The sequence below is a fragment of the Orycteropus afer genome, unplaced genomic scaffold (genome assembly GCF_000298275.1).
Source record: "Orycteropus afer afer isolate SDZICR_OR568_19922 unplaced genomic scaffold, OryAfe1.0 scaffold00003, whole genome shotgun sequence".
Taxonomy (NCBI): Eukaryota; Metazoa; Chordata; class Mammalia; order Tubulidentata; family Orycteropodidae; genus Orycteropus; species Orycteropus afer.
Genome location: NW_006921590.1, coordinates 29,805,716 through 29,827,297, shown reverse-complemented (window position 1 = coordinate 29,827,297; position 21,582 = coordinate 29,805,716). Strand labels below are relative to the sequence as shown.

General features: G+C 40.0%; 1 protein-coding gene across 1 annotated transcript in view; it reads right to left on the bottom strand.

Moving 5' to 3' along the window:
* LOC103194130 (inhibitor of carbonic anhydrase-like) overlaps positions 1–9,105 on the bottom strand; it is an 82,377-nt gene extending 73,272 nt beyond the window's left edge. The window contains exons 1-2 of the mRNA XM_007937493.1: positions 8,875–9,105; positions 2,486–2,513 (exon numbers count right to left, since the gene is read on the bottom strand). Of these exons, the coding sequence (XP_007935684.1) occupies positions 2,486–2,513; positions 8,875–9,105 (259 nt within the window). The remainder of the gene's footprint in view (positions 1–2,485; positions 2,514–8,874) is intronic.
* Positions 9,106–21,582: the final 12,477 nt, after the last annotated feature.

The window sequence follows — 21,582 nt, the reverse complement described above, 5'->3', positions numbered from 1 at the left end:
TTTTGTGATGCGTGCTGAGTTCGGAGGAAGTTCCTTGATACCTGCTGAGACTGGAGGGCAGATAAAGGCCCTAAGGAGTGTTTAGAATTACAAAAGTCCTGTTAGCATTGCTGACACTAAAAGGTTTCTGGTTAAAGATTTTCCTGGAGGCTGCTAGAACTCTGGCTTCAGATTGACTCACACTATGAGCTGGGTTCGACTCAACGGCACATAACAACAACATCAACAATAATTATCCTTTTTTGATAAGCCCCAATATGTCAGGTAGTATTCTAACCACATTACCTTCCTCTAATCTTTGTAATAGGAGCTCTGGTAGCATAGTGCCTAAGGCACTTGACTGCTAACCCGACGGCTGGCAGTTCAAACCCACCAGCCACTCCTCGGAAGGAAGGTTGGGCAATCTAATTCTGTAGTGATACTGCCTCGGCAACAAAAGGGGGGGTTGCTATGAGTCAGGGCTGACTTGACGGCACACGACAACAACAACAACAATCTTTGTAATTGTCCTAATAAGTATTGTTATTCCTGTTTTATAGAAAACTTTTTTTTTTAATACTTCAGGGACATTAAATAACCTGAGCTAATATTTGAACTACCTAGATCTGTCAGACTCCAAAACCTGTGCTACCTTTTAACTGTCTGTATATAGGGAATATCAAAGAAATGGGACAGGAGATGCCAAATCACCTTAGACAAGACCTCATGCCAAAAATGTGGAATGATAAATAGAGCTCCTCAACTTCATTTCAAAAAGGCTTCGACGGCAGCAGTCCAGGGTCTGAAGAGCAGGCTAGGGGGTGGAGTTCTACAGACCATGTGGCCATGTGCAGAACAGAAATGCTTGGGTAATACCTTATACGTGCACTCTGATTTCAAAGCATGTTTACTGTATTTGCCTAGTATAGATTGTTAAAACATTTTGGGTTTAAAGATGATTGATAATAATAGAGACAATACAACTCTATAAATGGAAATGGCTTTGTAAACAGGTTAAGTTAAACAAACAGCTACTACATACAACTGCAGTGTTTTCAGAGTTTTGTTCTGTTTTTGCTTTTAAGTATGTGATTACTGGTGAGGCCCATTTGAAAGTCTGTATTTTCAGTCACCACTATGCTTATGTTCAAATGATTAAACTTGTGACTTGTACACTTCTACTTTCTGAAAAAGTGTGAGTATAAAGTTGGGTGAATGAAGCTTGCACTGTTAAAGAGAAGCTAAAATCTTGACAGAAGAATGATATTAAAACACAGAACATCACAAATGAAAAATATTTATTTTAAAAAAGGCAGAATGGACTTCTGCTTCCACCAATGAAAGAAAAACTGACATGGGACTTTTCCTGGTATTGCAACTAATTTTAAAAACTGGGGTGGGAGGAAGTGTAAAAAAAAAAACAAAACTATTTTAGGATACCAGACAACATGAAGTACAGGACTATGAGCCCTGAAACAGATACGGTGAGCCCTATAATCACTTCATCTTTCTACCTAGACAAAATTTCCAAATAGCAGTACAGGTAGGAGAAATCCAAAGAAAGCCTGATGGTCTTACTAATTGGAAGAGGCAGAGGTTTGATAAAGCTGAGGGAACTAGAATTTGCCAGGCAGAGTATCAAAGAGCAGGGAATTGTGAAAAATAAAAGAGAGAAAGAAATAGATCCAAAAATTTATACTCTTGAGATCCTGGCTGAATACCAATTTAGGCATTGTAGAGGTCAGGCAAAGAACAAATGCTAGGCAAAGAAAATTTAATGGGGAACTGTAAGCCAAACATTTCCCAGAGGTCAAGTGGGATCAGGAATCATGTGAGTTCCCATCATTCCAAGTGGAAAAAATCTCACTGAGTAAACAATGCATATACTAAAGACCACAGAAGTAGGCTAAACTAGCCCTAGAATAAAGAGTTTCTAGATGTGGCCTAAAAATTTTGAAATCTAGTCCTGAAAGGACTGAACTGATAGGAAGGTTAATATGACTATCTTCCAGAACAAAGGCTAACACTCTTTATAAATGAATACAACAAAATCCAGTTCTCAACAGTGCAAAAGTCACAAGGTCTGGCAATCGATAAAATTACTACACAGGTGAAAAAGCAGGAAAATGTAATCAGGGATAACCAGGAGAAAAATCAGACAATAAAAACTGAAAGAAATGATGGAATTAACAGAAAATAGTTCAAAACAGCTATTTTTAAGTAATGTAAATATGCTCAAGGATTTAAAGGAAAACATGAACACAATGAGGAGATAAATATATCAGAAAAGGCAAAAGGAATTCTTAGAGATGAAAAATATAATATCTGAAATGAAAATTTCACTGGATAGAAATAACAGAAGATTAGATACTGCAGAAGGAAAAAAGGTGAGCTGGAAGGCATTATTAGAAACTATATAAAATGAAGTACAGAGCAGGAAAAGAAAGTCTGAAAAATAAATGAAAAGAGCCTCAGTGACTCTATCATACAATATTAACTGACTTACCATATGTGTAATTGTAGTCCCAGAAAAACTAGGGAGGTGAGAGGCAGAAAAATATGTGAAGAAATATTTGGCCAGAACTTTTCTAAATGTTATGAAAACTATACACTCACAGTTCTAAAGAAGCCAGAAAAAAAGACAAATTAGGTACAGAGGAACAAATAAGAAATATCATAGATTTTTTTGTCAGAAATTATACAGACCATAGACAGTGGAATGATATCATTAAGGTGCTGAAAGAAAAAGAACTTGTCAACCTAGAATTCTATGTCCAATGTAAATAGCTGTCAAAAATGAAAGCAAAAATAGACTTTTTCAAACAAATTAATATTAGACAATTTGGTGACAGCAAACTTGCACTACAATAAATGTTAAAGGATGTGTCAAGCCCAGATGACAACACTTAAGAAAGAAGTAATACCAATACTACAACTATTTTAGAAAATAGAGGAGAAAGGAACATTCCTAAATTATTTTCATTTTCTAATACCAGCATTGGGAGCTCTCGTAGCATAGTGCCGAAGGCACTTGACCGCTAACCAGAAGGCTGGCAGTTCAAACCCACCAGCCACTCCTCGGAAGGAAGGTTGGGCAATCTACTTCCACAGTGACACTGCCTTGGAAACCCATCGAGGGGTCGCTATGAGTTGGGTCCGACTCCACGGCACATAACAACAACAACAATAATACCAGCATTAACCTGATACCAAATCCAAACAAAGACATTATGAGGGGAAAAAAAAAAAAATCACACAACCAAATATCCTCCATGAATATAGACATAAAAATCCTTTACAGAATATTAACAAATTGAGTCCAGAAAAAATAATAAGCACAAATCAACACATAGGCTTATCTCTTATGATGCAAAATTGATCTAATATTTTTTTAAAATGGTGTAATTCACTATACTAGAGAATAAAAGAGAAAAATCCATGTAATTATCTCAACAGATTCAGAAAAAAGCATTTACCAATTAAGAACTCTCAGTAAAGTAGGAATAGACAAGAATTTCCTCAACTGATAAAGGGAATCTACAAAAAACCTTTCCTACTTAGGGTGAAAGATTGTATCTCAGACCAAACCAAGGTGAAGATACAAAGGTTTGCCACCCCTATTGTATTAGAGATGCTAGTCATTACAATAAGGCTCAAAAAGGAAATAAAATGTATACTGAAAGAAATGATGGGATTAACAGAAAATAGTTCAAAACAGACAGAAAAAGAAGACAAAGTTATCTTTATTTACAGATAACATGTTATTATACATAGAAAATCCTAAGGAACTTCAAAAAAGCAACTAGAACTAAAAAATCAGTTTAGAAAGATCACATGATTCAAGTCAATACACTAAAATCAACTGAGTCTCTATATAGTAACAAGAAAAAAACTGAAAAATAAAATTTTTAGAATATCATTTACAATGGCATCACAAAATATGAAATATCTAGGGATAGATTTAACAAACTATGGGCAAGAGCTGTACAATAATAACTATAAGACATTCCTGAGTCAAATTAAGGAAGACTTAAATAGATGGGAGATCTGGTGGTGTAGTGCCTATGGCATTTGACCGCTAACCAGAAGGCTGTGTTTCAAACCCACCAGCCACTGCTAGGAAGGAAGATTGGGTGATCTACATCCCTAGAGATACTGCCTCAGAAACCCAAGGAGGGGTCGCTATGAGTCAAAACCGACTCAACGGCAGTGAGTTTGGTTTTTGGAAATAAATAGATAGAGAATGATCATGGATTAGAAGTTTCAACACAGTTTAGATGCCAGTTCTCCTCAAAATGGTCTATAAATTAAATGACATCACAGTAATAATCCAAGAATAAACTTGCTTTTTGTAGAAATCAATAAACTGATTCAAAAACTTATATGCATATACAAAGAATTTAAAATGCCAAAGTAACATAGTTGGAGGACTTACACTACCTGATTTCAAGACTTACTTTAAAACTACAGTGATCTCTCAGGTGTGGTGTAGGCACAAGAAAAGACATATGAATGAAACAGAGTAGAGTTTAGAAATTGACCCACATATACAGTCAATTGATTTTTTACAAAGCTGTCAAAGTAAGCAGTGGGGAAAGGATATTGCTTTCAAAACCAGGTCTTAGAATAATTGGATATCCATATGAGAAAATTGAATCTTGATACCTTACACAAACCTTACTCGATACCATACACATATTAACCAAAAATGTATCATAAACTAAAACATAAAAGCTGAAGTATAAAACTATAAAATTAAACAGAAGAAAATCTGCAACTCTGTGGTAGTCAGTGACTTTTTAGAGAGAACATAAGAGACAATAACAATAAAAGAAAAATTTGATCAATGAACTTGATCAAAATATAAAACACCTGCTCTTCAAAAGATACCATTTAGAAAATGAAAACTCAACCCACAAATTTGAAGAGAATAATTGAAATATATATATCTGACCAAGAACTGGTATCCAGAATATATAAATGACTTTCCAACTCAAAATCAATTAAATATAACCCATTTCAAAAAATGGGGAAAGTTTTGAATAGATACTGCACAAAAGAAGATATACAAAGAGCCAATAAGAACATGAAAACATGCTCAATAGCATTAGTCACCACAGAAATGCAAACTAAAACTAGAGTGACCTACTACTACATACCTATTGTTGCTGTCAGCAGCCTTCAAGTTGGCCCCCCAACTCATGGTGATTCCATGAACAACGGAATAAAACTCTGCCCAATGAATTGGTTGTGGATCAGACTGTTGTGATCTCTAGGGTTTTTATTGGCTGGTTTTCAAAAGTAGATCACCAGGCCTTTCTTCACACACACTTTGTCTTAGTCTGGATGCTCCACTGAAATCTGTTCAGCATTATAGCAACATGCAAGCCACCACTGATAGCTAGGTGCTGGCTGCACATGAATTGTATTCAATTCACTGGGAATCAAACCTGAGTCTCCCCCATGAAAGGAAGAATTCCACCACTGAACTACCACACACAGCCCTATGTGTGTGCGAAAGGACTGACAACACCAAGTGTTTGCAGGATGTGGAGCAACCAGAATTCTCACACACTGCTGGTGGGAATGTAAAATGGAGGGAATTATGTAACCTCGAAAAGAGTCTGGCATCTTCTTACCAAGTTAAATATTAAAAATAAATAAATAAAAAATTTAAGTTGTTGCCAAATCATTCCAACTCATGGTGACTGTCATTACCATTATGACCCAATAATTCTATTTCTAGATATTTACTCAAAAGAAATGAAAACATATGTCCACACAAAGATTTGTACATTAATGTTCATGGCAGCTTTATTCATAATAGCCCCAAAGTAGAAACAACCTAAATGCCCATCAAGAAATGGGTAAACCAACTGTGGTATAGCCATACACTAGAATACTACTCAGCAATAAAAAGGCATCAACTATGATACAGGCAACAACAAGGATGAATCTCAAAACAATTATGCTGAGTGAAAAAAGCCAGACACAACAGACTATGCATTATGTGATTCCATTTACATGAAATCCTATAAAGGACAAAAATATAGTGACAGAAAGTGGGACTGACTAGGAAAGGGGAGTGGGGAAGCTTAGGGGAGATAGAAATGTTCTATATCTTAGTTGTGGTGGTAGTTACATGGATGGTTATGTTTGCCAAAATTCATTAAGCTGAAGTGTTATGGATTGAACTGTGTCCCCCAAAAAAGAAATATGGAAGTCCTAATTCCTATACCTATAAATATGACCCAGCTTGGAAATAAAGGGCTTCTTTTGTTATGCTAAGGAGACCATAGGAGAGTAGGGTGGGTCCTAAACCTAGTAACTTCTGAGTGATATCTTATAAAAAGAGCGGAATAGACACACACACACACACACACACACACAAGGGAAAGACAAACTCTTTATGAGGACCTATTTATAAGGCAAGGAATACCAAGGATTGCCAACAGACAACAAAAACTAGGAGAGAGGCCCACGGAAGAAACTGACACAGACAAGACCCTGATTTGGATTTTTGGACTTTTAGCTTCCAGAGCTGTGAAAAAAGAAATCTCTGTTCTTTAAAGCCACCTATTTTTGATATTGTTCATGATGGCAGCACTATGTAAGGAAGACATATATATATAATTAAAATGGCTGTATTTTATGATATGTAAATTATACTTCAATAAAAATTGATTTTAAAAATAGAAAGAAAGTCAAGGGCAGGGAGAGTTAATTAATTAGATTAGACCTATTATTAATAACACCCTACTCCTGGCCATGTGACAGTTACAAGAAGGGGCAATCAGAGCCCACTGGGAACATTTAAAACTGGTCCTGGAAGGGAGAAGTTGCTACTGACCACATGCTCACTACATGAGGAAAACTCAAATCCTAGAAGAGCAAGAGGCTAAGAAGGGAAATAGAGGCCAAGGTGTCTGAGCCCTTGGATTCTGGCTCCTGCTGGGCCTTCCAAAAACAGCCCCCACACACATATCCTCAACACGTTGGCTGTTTTGGTTTAAGACAGTGTGGTTGGGTTTCTGTTATATTTCACCAGAAGGGTTCTTATTGGACCAGAACACTGAGCTTTGAAGAAAGTATGTTCCAGGCAAGAGGGTGGGAATATGGGGGATGAGGCGGAGAGGGGCTGCTTTTGCCTCTGGTTTGTAAACCAGGAGCCAACAAGGAAAACAGACTTTTGGTCAAGGCCTGCTATTGCCAGGAAAGTAGATGGGGAAAGAACAAGCAATGCAAGCCCTACTAAGAAACAATTTGGAAAGGAGACCAAGGGGCTGCACTCTACTTGGACCAAAGCTGTGCTCTTCCTTTCTGGTCTCCCTCAACCCCAGCAGAGCTCACTATGTGGCCCCACGTGGCTGTGTTAGGTCATAGAAGGACCATCAAGTCACTCAGCCCCTCTTGCTCTCTCCTCCCTCTGTCCTACTCTGGTTACCTGCTTCTTAAAGACATGTCAAATATCCTACCCCACAAATTATTTACAACTTGAGATATAGTAGAACCAGGGCTGGACAAAACCAACAGTTGTTGAGGCTGAGAGAGCTCTTGATATACCTGAGCAAACTGACTCACCACGACTTTCCTCACGATTTCCCAGCTAAGAGCCCTAGAGGAGCACCCCCTTTGCCACCCCAACACATGAAAACATGTCTGTATTTATTTGCAGGGCTTTTACTAGTGATAACTCACCTGTGCCTAGAGCTATGTCACTAGGTACGTGACCTCATTCCATGTTCACAGCAAACTGTGTACTTGTTTAGAGGTGATTCCTAGTAAACTAATGAGAAAATCAGCTCAGAGTTAAAGAGACCACCCAAACTCACAAGTAGTGGATAGGTGGGTTTGATTCCAGGTCCATTGTTTTTCCCCTACACCTGTCTACCTCCCTAGAGTGTGTGTGTGTGTGAGAGAGAGATAGAGAGAGAGAGAGAGAGAGAGGGAAGGAGACGGACAGGGAGAGGGAGACAACCTCTAGAGTAGAAGGTGCTGTTCAGTTCAGGGCAGGAAAGGTCCCTCTTGTTTGATGTCAGGCATACAACACACAGTGGCCCACCACTTAATAATAACCCAGGAGTCCTGGGGGAGAATTCCTTCCCTTTTTTGTATCTGTTTCCTTAACTGTAAATGGGATTAATGGCCCTTAAGCCAAGGGTCCACAAAGCTTTTCCATAAAGGGCTAGAGAGTAAATATATTAGGTTTCGAGGCCTTTGGCAAATACGAATCTTACACTTAAAGCATGAAAGCAGCGATATACAAATACATAACCTAATGAGCACGATTGTATTCCAGTAAAATTTTATTTCTGGACAGTAAAATTTAAATTTCATGTAACTTTCATGTGTCACAAAATAGTGTTCTTTTGATTTTAGGGGATCTGGTGGCGTAGTGCCTAAGACTTTTGACTGCTAACCATGAAGGCTGGAGGTTCAAACCCACCAGTCACTTCTCCGAAGGAATACTGGGGAAGTTGGGCAATCTGCTTCCGTAGAGTTACTGCCGCGGAAACCCACGGAGGGATCTCTATGAGTCGGGATCCACTGGAGGCAGCGAGTTTGGTTGGTTTTTTTTTTTTTTTTTTTGGCCCTGTGTTACTGAGTTTCTGTGAGGACCAAAGTGTCACTGCTCCAGAGGAAGGCACTTTGGGGCTAGTAGGGGGCTCGGCTGCGTCGGGGACCCTTAGACCGAAAGGCACCCTGCTTCCCGCGCAGTTTCACGCTGTGGCTTACCCGCTGATGGCTCTTGGACCCCCTCCCCGGAGCACCCTGAAGGGCTGGGCCCGAGTATCTCACTCACCCAGAGCCCCAGCGCAGAGCAGGGCACAGACGGTGAACCTCATTCTCTGTGCGTGCGCTTGTCCCCAACCCCGCGTCTCAGGCAGTTTTTACCAGCCAGGAGTCGGGAGGATCCGCCTTTTTCTGTGTTTTCGTGAGCAGGGACTGGTAGCCTTCGCCACTCCCTCCGCAGCGTCCCCGGGTCAGCCCTGGAGCACCCAGTGCCCTCAGTGAGGCTGGAGGGCAGCGCTGCGACCCATTAGCCCGCAGACTCACGGCTGCCCCTTTGCCCCGGCAGTAGGGGCTTGGAGGCTGGACCTCCGCTTGCGTGGGAGGGGTCAGCATCCCCGAGATACGCAGTAACCTCGGAGCTCCCTTGTCTATCCTCCGTAATCCACACAGAGAGAAACTGGACCCCAAGGCGAGGATGATCCCTTAATTACTAGAATCCCTGGCCCTGGGGCCATTATTCTAGGCAAGAAACTCCTAAATGTTTCGGAGACAGACGCCACAGATCTAGAGAGCAGTCCACAGGATGAAAACTGTGGACACTTCACGCAGAAATACAGGTGCACTGCATACGCAACGTTCTGAACAGTTTTCAGGGATTCTCAAGCTCTTCCTCCTCAAGCTTCTCCCTTTGATCCCTCCAGACCCCTTCCCGAAGCTCCCTCAGATGACAGACAGTCCCCTACAACCTTATGCTTTTGCGAGGCTGAAGCCAGTGAAGTTGAAAGTCGGCCTCACCTCTGCAGCACGATCCACCTGAGATATCAAGTCCGTGAACTCTGTCCCTTTCCCCATGGCTGGAGGAACTCACTGCTATCGAGTTGGATCTAGCTCATAGCGACCCCTCCTTGAGTTTCCGAGGCAGTATCTCTACAGAAATAGATTGCCTGAAGGAAGCCTTATAAATTTAAATTAAAATTTAAGAACTTTTCATTGAAGTATAATAAACACGTTTATTCACATCCTAAGTGATTATCTCATGACCAGGTTGTAGCCAGATTGTAACCAGCCCCTGAATGAAGAAACAGAATGTTAACAGAGATGAGAGGTCCCCCTAGTATAGTGGCATCACCAGGGGGACATGGGAGTGCTTACTGCACTGCACTGGGTGACACTCCGGTGTGTGTGTGTGGGGGGGGGTGTGACACCAAAATAACTATCTATAAAATTTTTGTGCAGTGTTTCAGCAGAAATTTATTATTTTTAATTAAAATATTGTTAGAACTACTGTTGTTGTTATGTGCCCTCGAGTCGGACCCGACTTATAATGACCCCTCCTTGGGTTTCCGAGGCAGTATCACTACGAAAGTAGATTGCCCAACCTTCCTCCTGAGGAGTGGCTGGTGGGTTTGAACCTCCAGCCTTCTGGTTAGCAGTCAAGTGCCTTCGGCACTATGCTACCAGAGCTCCATTAACAAAACATTTTTCATAAGCCCAGCTTACATGTATCGGTATGGCTACAAGGCTGAAATTCTATGCTAATTTACTTTTTGAACCTTCTAATGTGTGCCTTTGATGCCTTTGAATTGTGATGTTGGCGAAGAATACTGAAAATATCACTAACTACCAGAACAAACAAATCTGTCCTGGAAGAAGTGCAGCTGGAATGCTCCTTAGAAGCAAGAATGGCCAGACTTTGTCTCACCTACTTTGGTCGTGGTGTCAGAAGGAACGATTCCTTGGAGAAGGATATCATGCTTGGTAAATTAGAGGGTCAGGAAAAGGGGGAAGGCCCTCGACGAGATGGGTTGACACAGTGGCTGCAACGATGTGGTCAAGCATAGCAAGGATTGTGAGGATGGTGCAGGACCGAGCAGTGTTTTGTTCTGTTGTACCTAGTGTCACTATGAGTTGGAAAGGAAATGGCACCTAACGATAACAACACTGTGTGCCAGTCAGAGCTGTCATTGTTATCCAATTACAATGATGGCTGGAATTATGTGGCTTGGCTACAAGCACCTGCTGTTGCCTTTGTTATTGCCAATGTTTCTGTAGTTGCTGATTTGTCAAATTTTCTGGTGTTTTAGCTACAATATTGTTGTAATTTGTATTTTGAACTTAAATCAATAATTCTTTTGAGAGTGAAGTAGTAATTAAAGAAAAAGAAGAACAAATCAAAAAAGGCTTCTGCTCAGTTACTAATAATCTAGTAACTAATAATGTTGTAATTCAGTATAGAAATAAACTTTACAAAACAATATAATCTAAAATGTGTTACTTTAAAGCAATTTACAATTACATTTATCACACATTATTCTATGATTAAAATTGATTGAAAAAAAATACATTACCGAGGATTCTGTATAGTCTGGTATAGGAGGAGGTCCATAGGTCCCCAGGAGAGACCATGAGTTACCACACTGGGTGACACCAACCCTACTGATGTCATTGTCCTGGTGTCCTTTACTAGTCACTTCCCATTCTCCCTCACTCTTACTGCAAAGGTAACTTTTATCCTGGCTTCTAACAACATAGACTGATTTGCTGATTTTCCAACTTTATAGAGATGGAATCACATTTTATGTACATTTTTATGTCTGGCTTCTTTCACTCAAAATTGTGTTCATGAGATTTATTTATGTTGTGTGCAGTTGTCATTCATTTGTTCTCAGTGTTGTTTATTATTCCATTATTCCCTTGTGTGTATGTAGCCCATGTTTTATTATCTTTCCTGTTCATGACAGTAATTTGGTTAGTTTGCAGTTTTAGCTCTTATGGATAGCGCTGCTAAGAATATTCTGGTACATGCCTTTTGGTGCATATAGGTAGCCATTTCTGAAGGAGAGTTCCCCAGGAGAGTAATTACTGAGTCATAAGATAGGCATGTATCCAATTTTAATATACACTTGCTGTGGTGGTGAAGTTTGTGTGTCAGCTTGGCTGGCCTTGGTTGAGTGGCTGGACAGCTAAATGTAGTTATTCCCCATGATGAGACTGGCAATCATCTCCATGGTAAAATCTATTGGAGCAGCTGAGTAGCTGCCTTAGGGATGTGGTCTGCTTCCTGCATTTAAGAAACAGCTTTGGGAATGGTCTCTAGCTTATGGCAGACTTGAACCCTGCATGTAGTCAAGTCGTTGTTCAGCAGCCTGCCATTCTCTGCTGATCCTGGGACTTTCAATGGACTTGAATCAATGGCCTGCTGTGTGGTTTGGTAACATCGGGACTGTGCCATTTTATTTGTCGGCCTCGGGCTCGTTAGCCTCAGCAGTCAGTAGCTGCCTGAGTGAAGAGATGCCTCTAGTTTCAGTGGACCAGGAGCAAGAGGCAGAGCTGAAGCCCAAGGTTAAGGGGCTTTCATGTAGCCTCTAGAGCCTGGCATTTGGACTCGGACTTCTAGCCTCCCAAACTGTAAGAGAATAAACTCCTGTTTGTTAAAGCTATCCCATTTGTGGTATAGTCTTGTCAAAATGGCACTAGGTAACCAGAACACTGGCAAACAGTTTTCCAAATTGGTTGAACCAAATTACACTCCCACCAGAAGAATAAAAGAGTTTGGTTGCTCCACAGTTTTGCTATTTTGGTATGAGTGTTTGTGTTTTGCCCTGTAGTTTTCAGCTTCTCTCATGATTAATAAAGTTGAGCATTTTTCACATATGCACTGACCATTCAGATCCCCTCTTGTATATAGTACCAGTTCAAGTTTTTTTGCCCTGAATACCTTTTAAGCAGATTTTCTATTGAATTAATTTTGGGGAATGGAAATGTAGTAATTCAAACTACAAACCAAGATTCATCTGATAAAGCATTCTCAGAATTGGGCCACAAGAATGTAAGAATGTAATTTTAAGAATGTAAAATCACTACCCACTATGTTTCCTATCTTTTGAGTTGCTGTTATCAGTTTGATCCCACATAGATAGTTCTTTAAAAAGCACAAGATTCAAGGCAGATATTCTTTGCTAGATAAGCTAAACTATTATTTGGTTTTAAGAAGACTTCAGAGAATATTTGCGGTTCAGGGTTTAAAAATTATCTCAGGGCAATAGTTTCAGGGATTCATTCAGCCTTCCAAACAAAACCAAACCCACTGCCATCCAGTCAGTCTCAACTCATAGCGACCTCTTCTTGGGTTTCCAAGGTGGTATCACTACAGAAGTAGATTGCCCAGTCTTCCTTCTGAAGAGTGGCTGGCGGGTTTGAACTGCCAGCCTTCTGGTTAGCAGTCAAATGCCTTAGGCACTATGCCACCAGAGCTCTGGAAAAGATGGATTCCATGATATTTTGAAATTTTGTTCTGCATTTTCTCCCTTTTGATCAGGATTCTTCTATAGACTCTTTGATCAAAACATTTAAGAATGGTAGCTGGGCACCATCCAGTTCTTCTGGTATCATAGTAAAGGAGGCAGTTTTTCATGGAGGCAATTAGCCATACATTCCTTATCTTTTTCCTATACATGACTCCCCTTCCTCTGTTGTCTAGGGGAATAGAGACCAATTGCTGTGCCTTGGATGGTCACTTGAAAGCTGTTAAGACCCCAAGTACTCTGCAATGAACTAAGAGGTGTAACGGAAGAACTAAACTTGTTAATAAGCCAATTAACTGGGATATCCTATGAAACCATGACCCTAAACTTCCAAACAAAGAAAACAAACCCCATGAGGTATCTGGTTGTACATAACTAGTCTTAGCAGTTGCTCTTTTTTTTGTTGTTGTAAATATATCACACAATCCTCGCCAATTTTTTACAAGTGTACAACTTATTGAAAGCAATTACATTAATCGACTGTGCAACCCTACAAAATGAAATTTTACCATCACGGTAAACTGAAATTCATTGCTCTGTAAGCAATAAATCCCCCTTTTCCCCTCCTCCTGCCCCAGGTAACCCATAATAAACTTTTGTCTCTATACATTTGCCTGTTCTTTTTATTTAAGTGAGGTCATACAATATTTGTCCTTTTGTGACTGACTTATTTCACTTGGCATAATGTCTTCAAGCTTCATGCATGTTGTATCAAGACTTCATTCCTCTTTCTGAGTAGAATTTGTATATACAACATTTTGTTTATCCATTCATCTGTTGGACTCTTGGGTTACTTCCACATTTTGGCTATTTTGAATAATGTTGCAGTGGCCACTGGTGTGCAAGTGTCTATTTCTATTCCCTGCCTTCAAGTTCCTTGGGTATATTCTTAACAGTGGAATTCCTGGGTTGTATAGTAGTTCTAGGAGCTCTGGTAGCGTAGTGCCTAAGGCACTTCACTGCTAACCAGAAGGCTGGCAGTTCAAACCCACCAGCCACTCCTCGGAAGGAAGGTTGGACAATCTACTTCCGTAGTGATGCTGCCTTGGAAACCCAAGGAGGGGTTGCTATGAGTCGGGTCCAACTCAATGGCACATAACAACATACCATTTTGTATTCCCATCTGCAATGGACAAAGGAACCAATTTCCCCACATCCTTATCAACATTTGCTATTTTCTGGTTTTGTTTTGGTTTTGGTTTTTTATCTCAGTCATCCTAGTGGGAGTGAAATGGTAGTTTTGATTTGCATCTCTCTGATCACTGTGTGTTTGGTTGCCATTTGAATGTCTTCTTTGGTGACATGTCTATTCAGATCTGTTGCCCATATTTTAAATTAGGTTGTCTTTTTATTATTGAGTTGTAAGAATTTCATATATTCTGAATACTAAACTCTTATCAGACACATCATTTGCAAAAATTTTCTCTTATTAAGTAAACTATCTTCATTTCTTGACAGCAACTTTTGAAGCACAAAAGTTTTTAATTTTAATGAAAATCTTTTTTCTTTTTTTGTTTATGCTTTTGGTGTCATATCCAAGAACCATTGCCTAATTCAAGGTTATGAAGATTTATCCTCTTTTTTTTCCCTAAGAGTTTTATATTTTTAGTTTTTACATTTATGTCTTTGATCCATTTTGAGTTAATTTTTGTGAATGATACAGGAAGGGCTTCAGCATCTTTCTTTTTTTTTTTTTTTGCATATGGGTAACCAGTGGTCCTCTTAAAGTCCTCTTCGTCTAATATTAGGATAGTTAACAATAGCTTTCTTTTGGCTCTTGTTGGTATTTTTTTTTATCTTTTTAATATTTCTGTGTTCTTATGTTTTTTAAGCACATCTTTTATAAGCAGCATAAAGTTTTATAATCTAATCTGACAATCTGAGAATTTTATTTTACATTTAGTTTTAATGTAATTACTGATATGTTTGAGTATGTGTTTAATAATTTGCTATTTGTTCTCTATTTGACTCATTCTTTTCCTTTCTTGCCTTTTTTTTTAGGTTAATCAATTCTTTAATTAGTCCAGTGTTTTCTCTCTACTCACTTGTTAAACCAAACCAAACACACTGCCGTCGAGTCGGATCCAACTCATAGTGACCCTTCCTTGGGTTTCCAAGGTGGTATCACTACGGAAGTAGATTGCCCAACCTTCCCTTCAAGGAGTGTCTGGTGGGTTTGAACAGCCAGCCTTCTGGTTAGCAGTCAAGTGCCATAGGCACTACACCACCAGAGCTTCTTGCTCACTTGTTAGGTACATATTATTTTACTATTCTTTTAATGATTACACTATAGACACACATCCTTGATGTGTTACAAGGAACATTATCACTTTTAAAATGTTCTTGATGATGGTATGGACTTTATGACACTTTTAAATCATTTACTGTCTTCTTTTATGTTATTTTAAAAATTATATATATATATATATATATATATTTTTTTTTTAGAAAGTCATAAAATTTTTTTAATATTTATTTATAGTTACCCATGTATTTATTCATTGCTCTTCACTCCCACCATTTCTGTTTTTCATCTTGGATCATTTTTCTTCCACGTAAAGAAATTCTCTCCTTTAGTACAGGTCTTCTGGCAAACAATTCTCCCAGGGTTGTTTTAATTATCATTTTTTAAAGTATTTATTCACTGATTATAAATATCTCACTTTAGTAATTATTTTTCTTCCAGGACTTTAATGATGTAAATTTGTTGTTTTCTTTTGTCCATTACTTCTGCTGAGAATCAAGTGTAGTCAATTATTTCTCCTTTCATGGTAACCTGTCTTTTATCTTTGGCTCTTGTAAAAATAATCTCTTAATCTTCTTTTGTTTTTAGGAGCTTTACCTTGGTGTACCAAGGTGTGATTTGCACCTAAGTGTCAATAAATGGGCCGATATTTTGCATCACTTTTGAAAAACTCTCAGCCACTGTTTCTTTAAAATTTTCCTCTTGTCTAGTCTCCTCTATTTCTGAGACTACAAAAATGCCCCATATAGATCATACATTTTTCTGCATTTCCATTTCTTTTCCTTCACTGTGCTTCATTTTGGATATTTTATATTGACCTGTCTTCCAGTTTATAAATTCTCTGTTCTACTATAAAGATTATGTTATTAAATCCATTTATTGAGAATTTAACAAATTATTTCCTTTCTACATTTAGAATTTCTATTTGATTTCCTCTTCAGAGGTTCTAATTTTCTCATTAATGTCTCCTCTTTTCCACTGTTTTTTCCTTTATTTTCACCACATTTTGCTCCATTTTCTTGATTATATTACTCATATTTTTTAAAGGTCTTTGTCTGCTAACTGCAATATCTGGATTACTCAGGGATGTATTTATATAGCCTGCTTTTCTATTGCTTTTTCAGCTATGTAGTCTTCTTGGTGTGACTTTGAATTTTTTACTTGAATGCTGTTGTGTATAACATGTTTTAGAAGTTCCAGATTATACCATCTTCTTCCAAAGTGGGTTCATACTTTTTCCTGCTAGAATGATAGAATGGGGAATGGTCACTTTAATTCAATGAGGATTGGGCTGATTCCGGCTAGGTTGCAGTTTTTGGTAGGCTTCCAGAGCTCCAAGCCAAAAGGCTGGTCTAGTCATTGTGGCTACATATCTAAGATGTGATATTATCTATTTTGCTTCCACTCCATGCAGCTTCAGGTTATGGCAAATATCTTAAGGGGAAAACTGGTCATTTGTCAGGCTTATTCCTGCACACCTCCCTACTTAACTGGAATCTCATCTCCACTTCTGTTTCTCAGCCCCAAGGCAACCAAAAGCTCCACTGATTTCTCTGTTTCCCAGAAGCAGCCCTGTGCTCAGGCAAAGCCAGGTGCCTCGTCTTGTGGCTCCCCCACCTCCTAAAGAAAAATGGCAAACCATTGCCATCAAGTCAATTCTGACTCCTCACAATCCTCTAGGACAGAGCAGAAATGCCTCATAGAATTTTCTAGGTTGTAATCTTTATAGATGCAAACTGCCACATCTTTCTTCCACAGAGTAGCTGATTTGTTTGAACCATAGACTTTTTGGTTAGCAGCTCAGTGCTTAACCACTGTGCCTCCAGGGCTTACTTTGTGCCCAGAAGTGACAAATTTTCCCAGGGGAAATGTGGCTCCAAAATGTCAGCCGATCTTTCCATGTTTTTCAGAAATTCTTGACCTCTCTAGCCACTGATGCTTTTAAATACATGTTTTCTGGTATTTTATCCAACTTTCCTCAGCAAAAGCATGCTTTTTGCGCAAGCTACTTCATCATAATTAAAAGCACAAGTGAGAAGTATGGTGGCAATGAGTTTTGGATCTTTATTTTACACGACTCTAATACATGCTTATTGAATGAATGAATTTTACAGGTTATCATGTGCACTTATAACTATCCTGGCTTTTCCTTGATCTATTCCTTTGATAGGAAATAAAGTCTATAAGGGAGGAGACCTTGTTCAACACTCTGTTCCCCAGATTGGAACATCATGCCTAATATAACATCAAAAAATCAAACTGACTGCCATTGAGTCGATTCTGACTCATAGCAACCCAGTAGGATAGAGTAGAACTGTCCCATAGGATTTCAAGGCTGATAAATCCGAATGGAAGCAGACTGCCACATCTTTCTCCTGTGGAGAAGCTGGGTTCGAACTGTTCTGTTAGCTGACCTTTCTGTTAGCAGCTGAGCACTTTAACCACAGCATCACCAGGGGTCCTGGTATAATACAGGCCTCAGAAAAAATTATCAGAAACAGATGAATGAATGCACATAAACAATTATCTCAGAAGTGGGTTGAACAATCTTTTCTTTAGGCCTGTGGACAAGAAACCAAAGATGGTTCAAAGATGACCATTTCTTCTAAGGTTAATAATCCACCTAAAAAGCTGACACAACCCAAATCCAATAAAGCCAAGTTGCTCTTTGGCCCCAGAGTGGCACAAACTCTGAAAACATCCTATGTACAGAGACCGTGATACTTCAAAGAAAGGGCATCCAAAGTCCTAAAGCCATTTCTATTGTGTTGCCACATCCTCTCACATTTTCCAGAACTGGTTGGAATACTGTATTGTGAGGAACAATGAAAGACTCCAAGGCAAGGACAGCCTTTGGAAAATTAGGGAATTTTTAATTTATCAAAAACTGAATACCAGGCACTCTTCTAAGGGCTTTCCAAACACTGGTTTTAGTAACTCCATGAGGTAGCAGCTATTACCATCCTCATTGGTTTGGTTCATAAGAGGAAGAGAGTGAAACAACTTGCCCAAGGGCAGCTAGTTCATGTTAGAGCTGGCATTCAAACCAGGCAGCCTGTTTCCATTGTCCATGCTCTTCCTCATGTGGACACTAGCATTTTTCTCTGGAACAGTTTCGTATTTTCTTTTCCAAGGGCACTTGTAAAGACAGATCCCACTCCCCACCCTCCACCACCAGTGGAAAAACATTTGTTTAAACTATTGCCAATTTCAGAATTGGTGAGGGTGGTACTAGTTATCATAACAGATAAATTCCCAATCTCAGTGGCTTAATACATAGAAGATAATTTCTTGATAACAAAGCCCAATTGGCACTGGCAATGATTGGTTGGGGTTGCAGAGGGGCTCCCCTCCACATCTCAGCTCAATCATTCAGGAATCTAGGATGAGGGAGGTTCTGCTATCTTCAACATGTGGTCAGTGATCCTGAAAGCAAGCAATGCCAGGGAGATAAGGGGAAAGTTAACCTCCAGATCTCAGCTTCTGAGGCAGCTGCTTGAGGGCATGTCATAACCATTCCCCATTCTTACCCAAATCTTCGTGGAGCACAGATCCATATAAACACTTTCATCCTTCCCCAAAGAATAGCTCTTAACTTTAACATGCCTCAGAATTACCTCAGAATTACCTGGTAGACTTGTTAAAACAGAGATTGATGGGCCTTGTCCCAAGAGTTCCTGACTCAGTAGTTCTGGGGTGAAGCCTGACAATTCTTTTTTCCCAGGTGATGCTGAAGCTGCTGGTCCAGACCACATTTTGAGAACCACTCCTCTACTAATGAGCACTTATGGCTCAGTGGTTAAGGCACTCACCTGTTAACCAAAAGGTCAGAGGTTCAAGCCCCAGCTGTTCCACAAAAGAAAGATGCAACAGTCTGCTTCCGTAAAAATTTACAGCTTTGGAGACCCTATAGAGCAGAGCAGAACTGTTGTTTAAGGTCACTATGAGTTAGAATTGATTCCACAAAAGTGGGTTCAGTGTTTTTTGATTAGATGCTTCAGGGACAGATAAAGACCCTCTCGGCCTATCTGTCAGAGTCCCTGAGGTACAAACACATAACTGTTCAGCTAGGTTGGAGGTAGGAGTTCACCCAGAAGCACCTCGGAGGAAGGGACTGGTGCATGGATCTACTTCTGAAAATCAATGACTGAAAACTCTATGGAACACAGTTCTTCTCTCATCTGCAAGGGGTAGCCATGTTTCAGAATAAACTCAAGGACAACTGCTTTGGTTTTTGTTGTTACTTTAAAAGCTAAAAGGTGATTTAATTTTCTTCCTCTTCTTAGTTAGCATCAGTGTTATTAGTGAGTCTCCTTCTCTTGTGAGGCCTGCACTCAGCCCCATATGTGCCAGGAATGGGCTCCTGCCCTGCTGCTGATCTTCATGCTGAGGTAGACAAGTGGCATGTAACCAGAAGTAGTGTTATGTGTCTGGAGGGCACACAGTTTGTCTAGTAACTCTGTCTGTTCTTGAGCCCAGGTGCCACACTGTCTGTGTGTCCCTGGGTAAGTCACACACAGTCTCTGGGGTTTCGCTACCTACATAACAAGGGACAATAATACCCACAAACTATACGATGGCTGAGAAAAGGAAATGGGAACAATGCAAGCAGGAGTCCTCTGACAAGTGTAAAGTATCCTACAAATATTAATAATTATTATAGCTTCATGACAGGTTTGCATCTCAACAATTACTTGTGGTTTCTTTTGCTTTTTAAGTTTAGTAATTTTTGTTTGTTTTTGAGGCGTTCCTCATCCTTTCCCCAGCAATGGTCTTTGAGTCCCAGTGCTACTGGTCCTGACTCATCTTCTGCAGGTGTATTCACACACTTAGACCCAAGCTCCTCATTGTCATCTAAAAAGAATATAAAAAGAAACTCTAAAAAGAAAAATATAATTAAGGCAGATGCCATTAAACTCACATATTACTTGATTCTAAGTCAAGATCTTCTCAACCCAACAATCAAGAGTAAAATGAAAAAAATGGCTAAGTAGTTTATCATTGATTTTCAACCAGCTAAGACTCTGCAAGGAGCTCTGTTAGTGCATGTAGTGCCTAAGGCACTTGTCTGCTAACCAAAAGGCTGGCGGTTCAAGGAAGGTTGGGCAATCTACTTCCGTAGTTGATACTGCCTCAGTAACCCAAGGAGGGGTTGCTATGAGTGGGTCCACTCGATGGCACAGAACAACAACAACAAGACTCTGCAGGCTCATTTTACTCCTTTCCCTGCTCTGTGCCACTTGAACATTTGGTTCCAACCCAGAATCTCCCCCAAAACTCAGGTAGTGCAGAGAATGAAAGTGACATGCCCCTTAAAGAAGGAGGGGGCAAAGATCCTTCGCATGAGCTGTGTAATCCAAATCTTTCTTCGCTTCAAAACCCTAAGCTATAGTAAAAACAGTGATTATGCAAAAAAACCTCACTGCGGTGGAGTCGGATCTGACTCATAGCGACCCCTTCTTGGGTTTCTGAAGCAGCACCACTACGGAAGGAGCTCTGGTGCCTTAGTGCATAAGGCATTTGACTGCTAACTAGAAGGCTGGTGGTTCAAGCCCCCCAGCCACTCCTTGGAAAGAAAGTTGGGTAATCTATTTCTGTAGTGATACTGCCTCAGAAACCCATGGAAGGGTTGCTAGGAGTCGGATTCCACTGGATGGCAGTTAAGTTTGGTTTTGGTTTTTTTTAATTACTACGGATTTGTCTGCTTACCAGACAAATGCCTTAGGTACTATGCCACCAGAGGTGATTATATTCCTGATATGTTGGAAGCAAAAGACCTGGAGTGTTAAAGACATCGTTACTCTACCATTGACTATATACTACCTAGAATACACCATTTCTTCTTTGAGCCTGTTTTTATATCTGTAAAATGGAGACACCACTATTTGTCTCAGAGTTGTTCTGGATGATGATGTATAGCTTCTTGAGCACTGCCTGCCACAAGATATTTTGCTCGTTGCCGTCCAGTAGGTTCCCATTCCTGTCGATAAGGGAAACCATTTCTTCTCCGGCTGTACTTTCGCTAGTGGGGGCCGCCGCTAAAGGAGTCCTACAGGCCTACGGTTCCGCCACGAGTATCGTCGGGGCGGGGGTGGGGGGGGGTGTCGAATCCCGAGGGAGCCCAGGCCAGTCCTTCAAAGTCCTAAACCCCAAGGGACCCGCACCAACTTTAGGTGAATCCCTCCACCCGCCGCTCAGAATGCCTCAACAGCCGCCTCCACCAAAGTTCACTTCTTTTCACAACTCCCGCCCCCTGCGGCAGCTGCTGATTTCGTCACTTCCGTCGGAATAGACTAGCGCGGCCGCGCTGTTGGCGCGAAA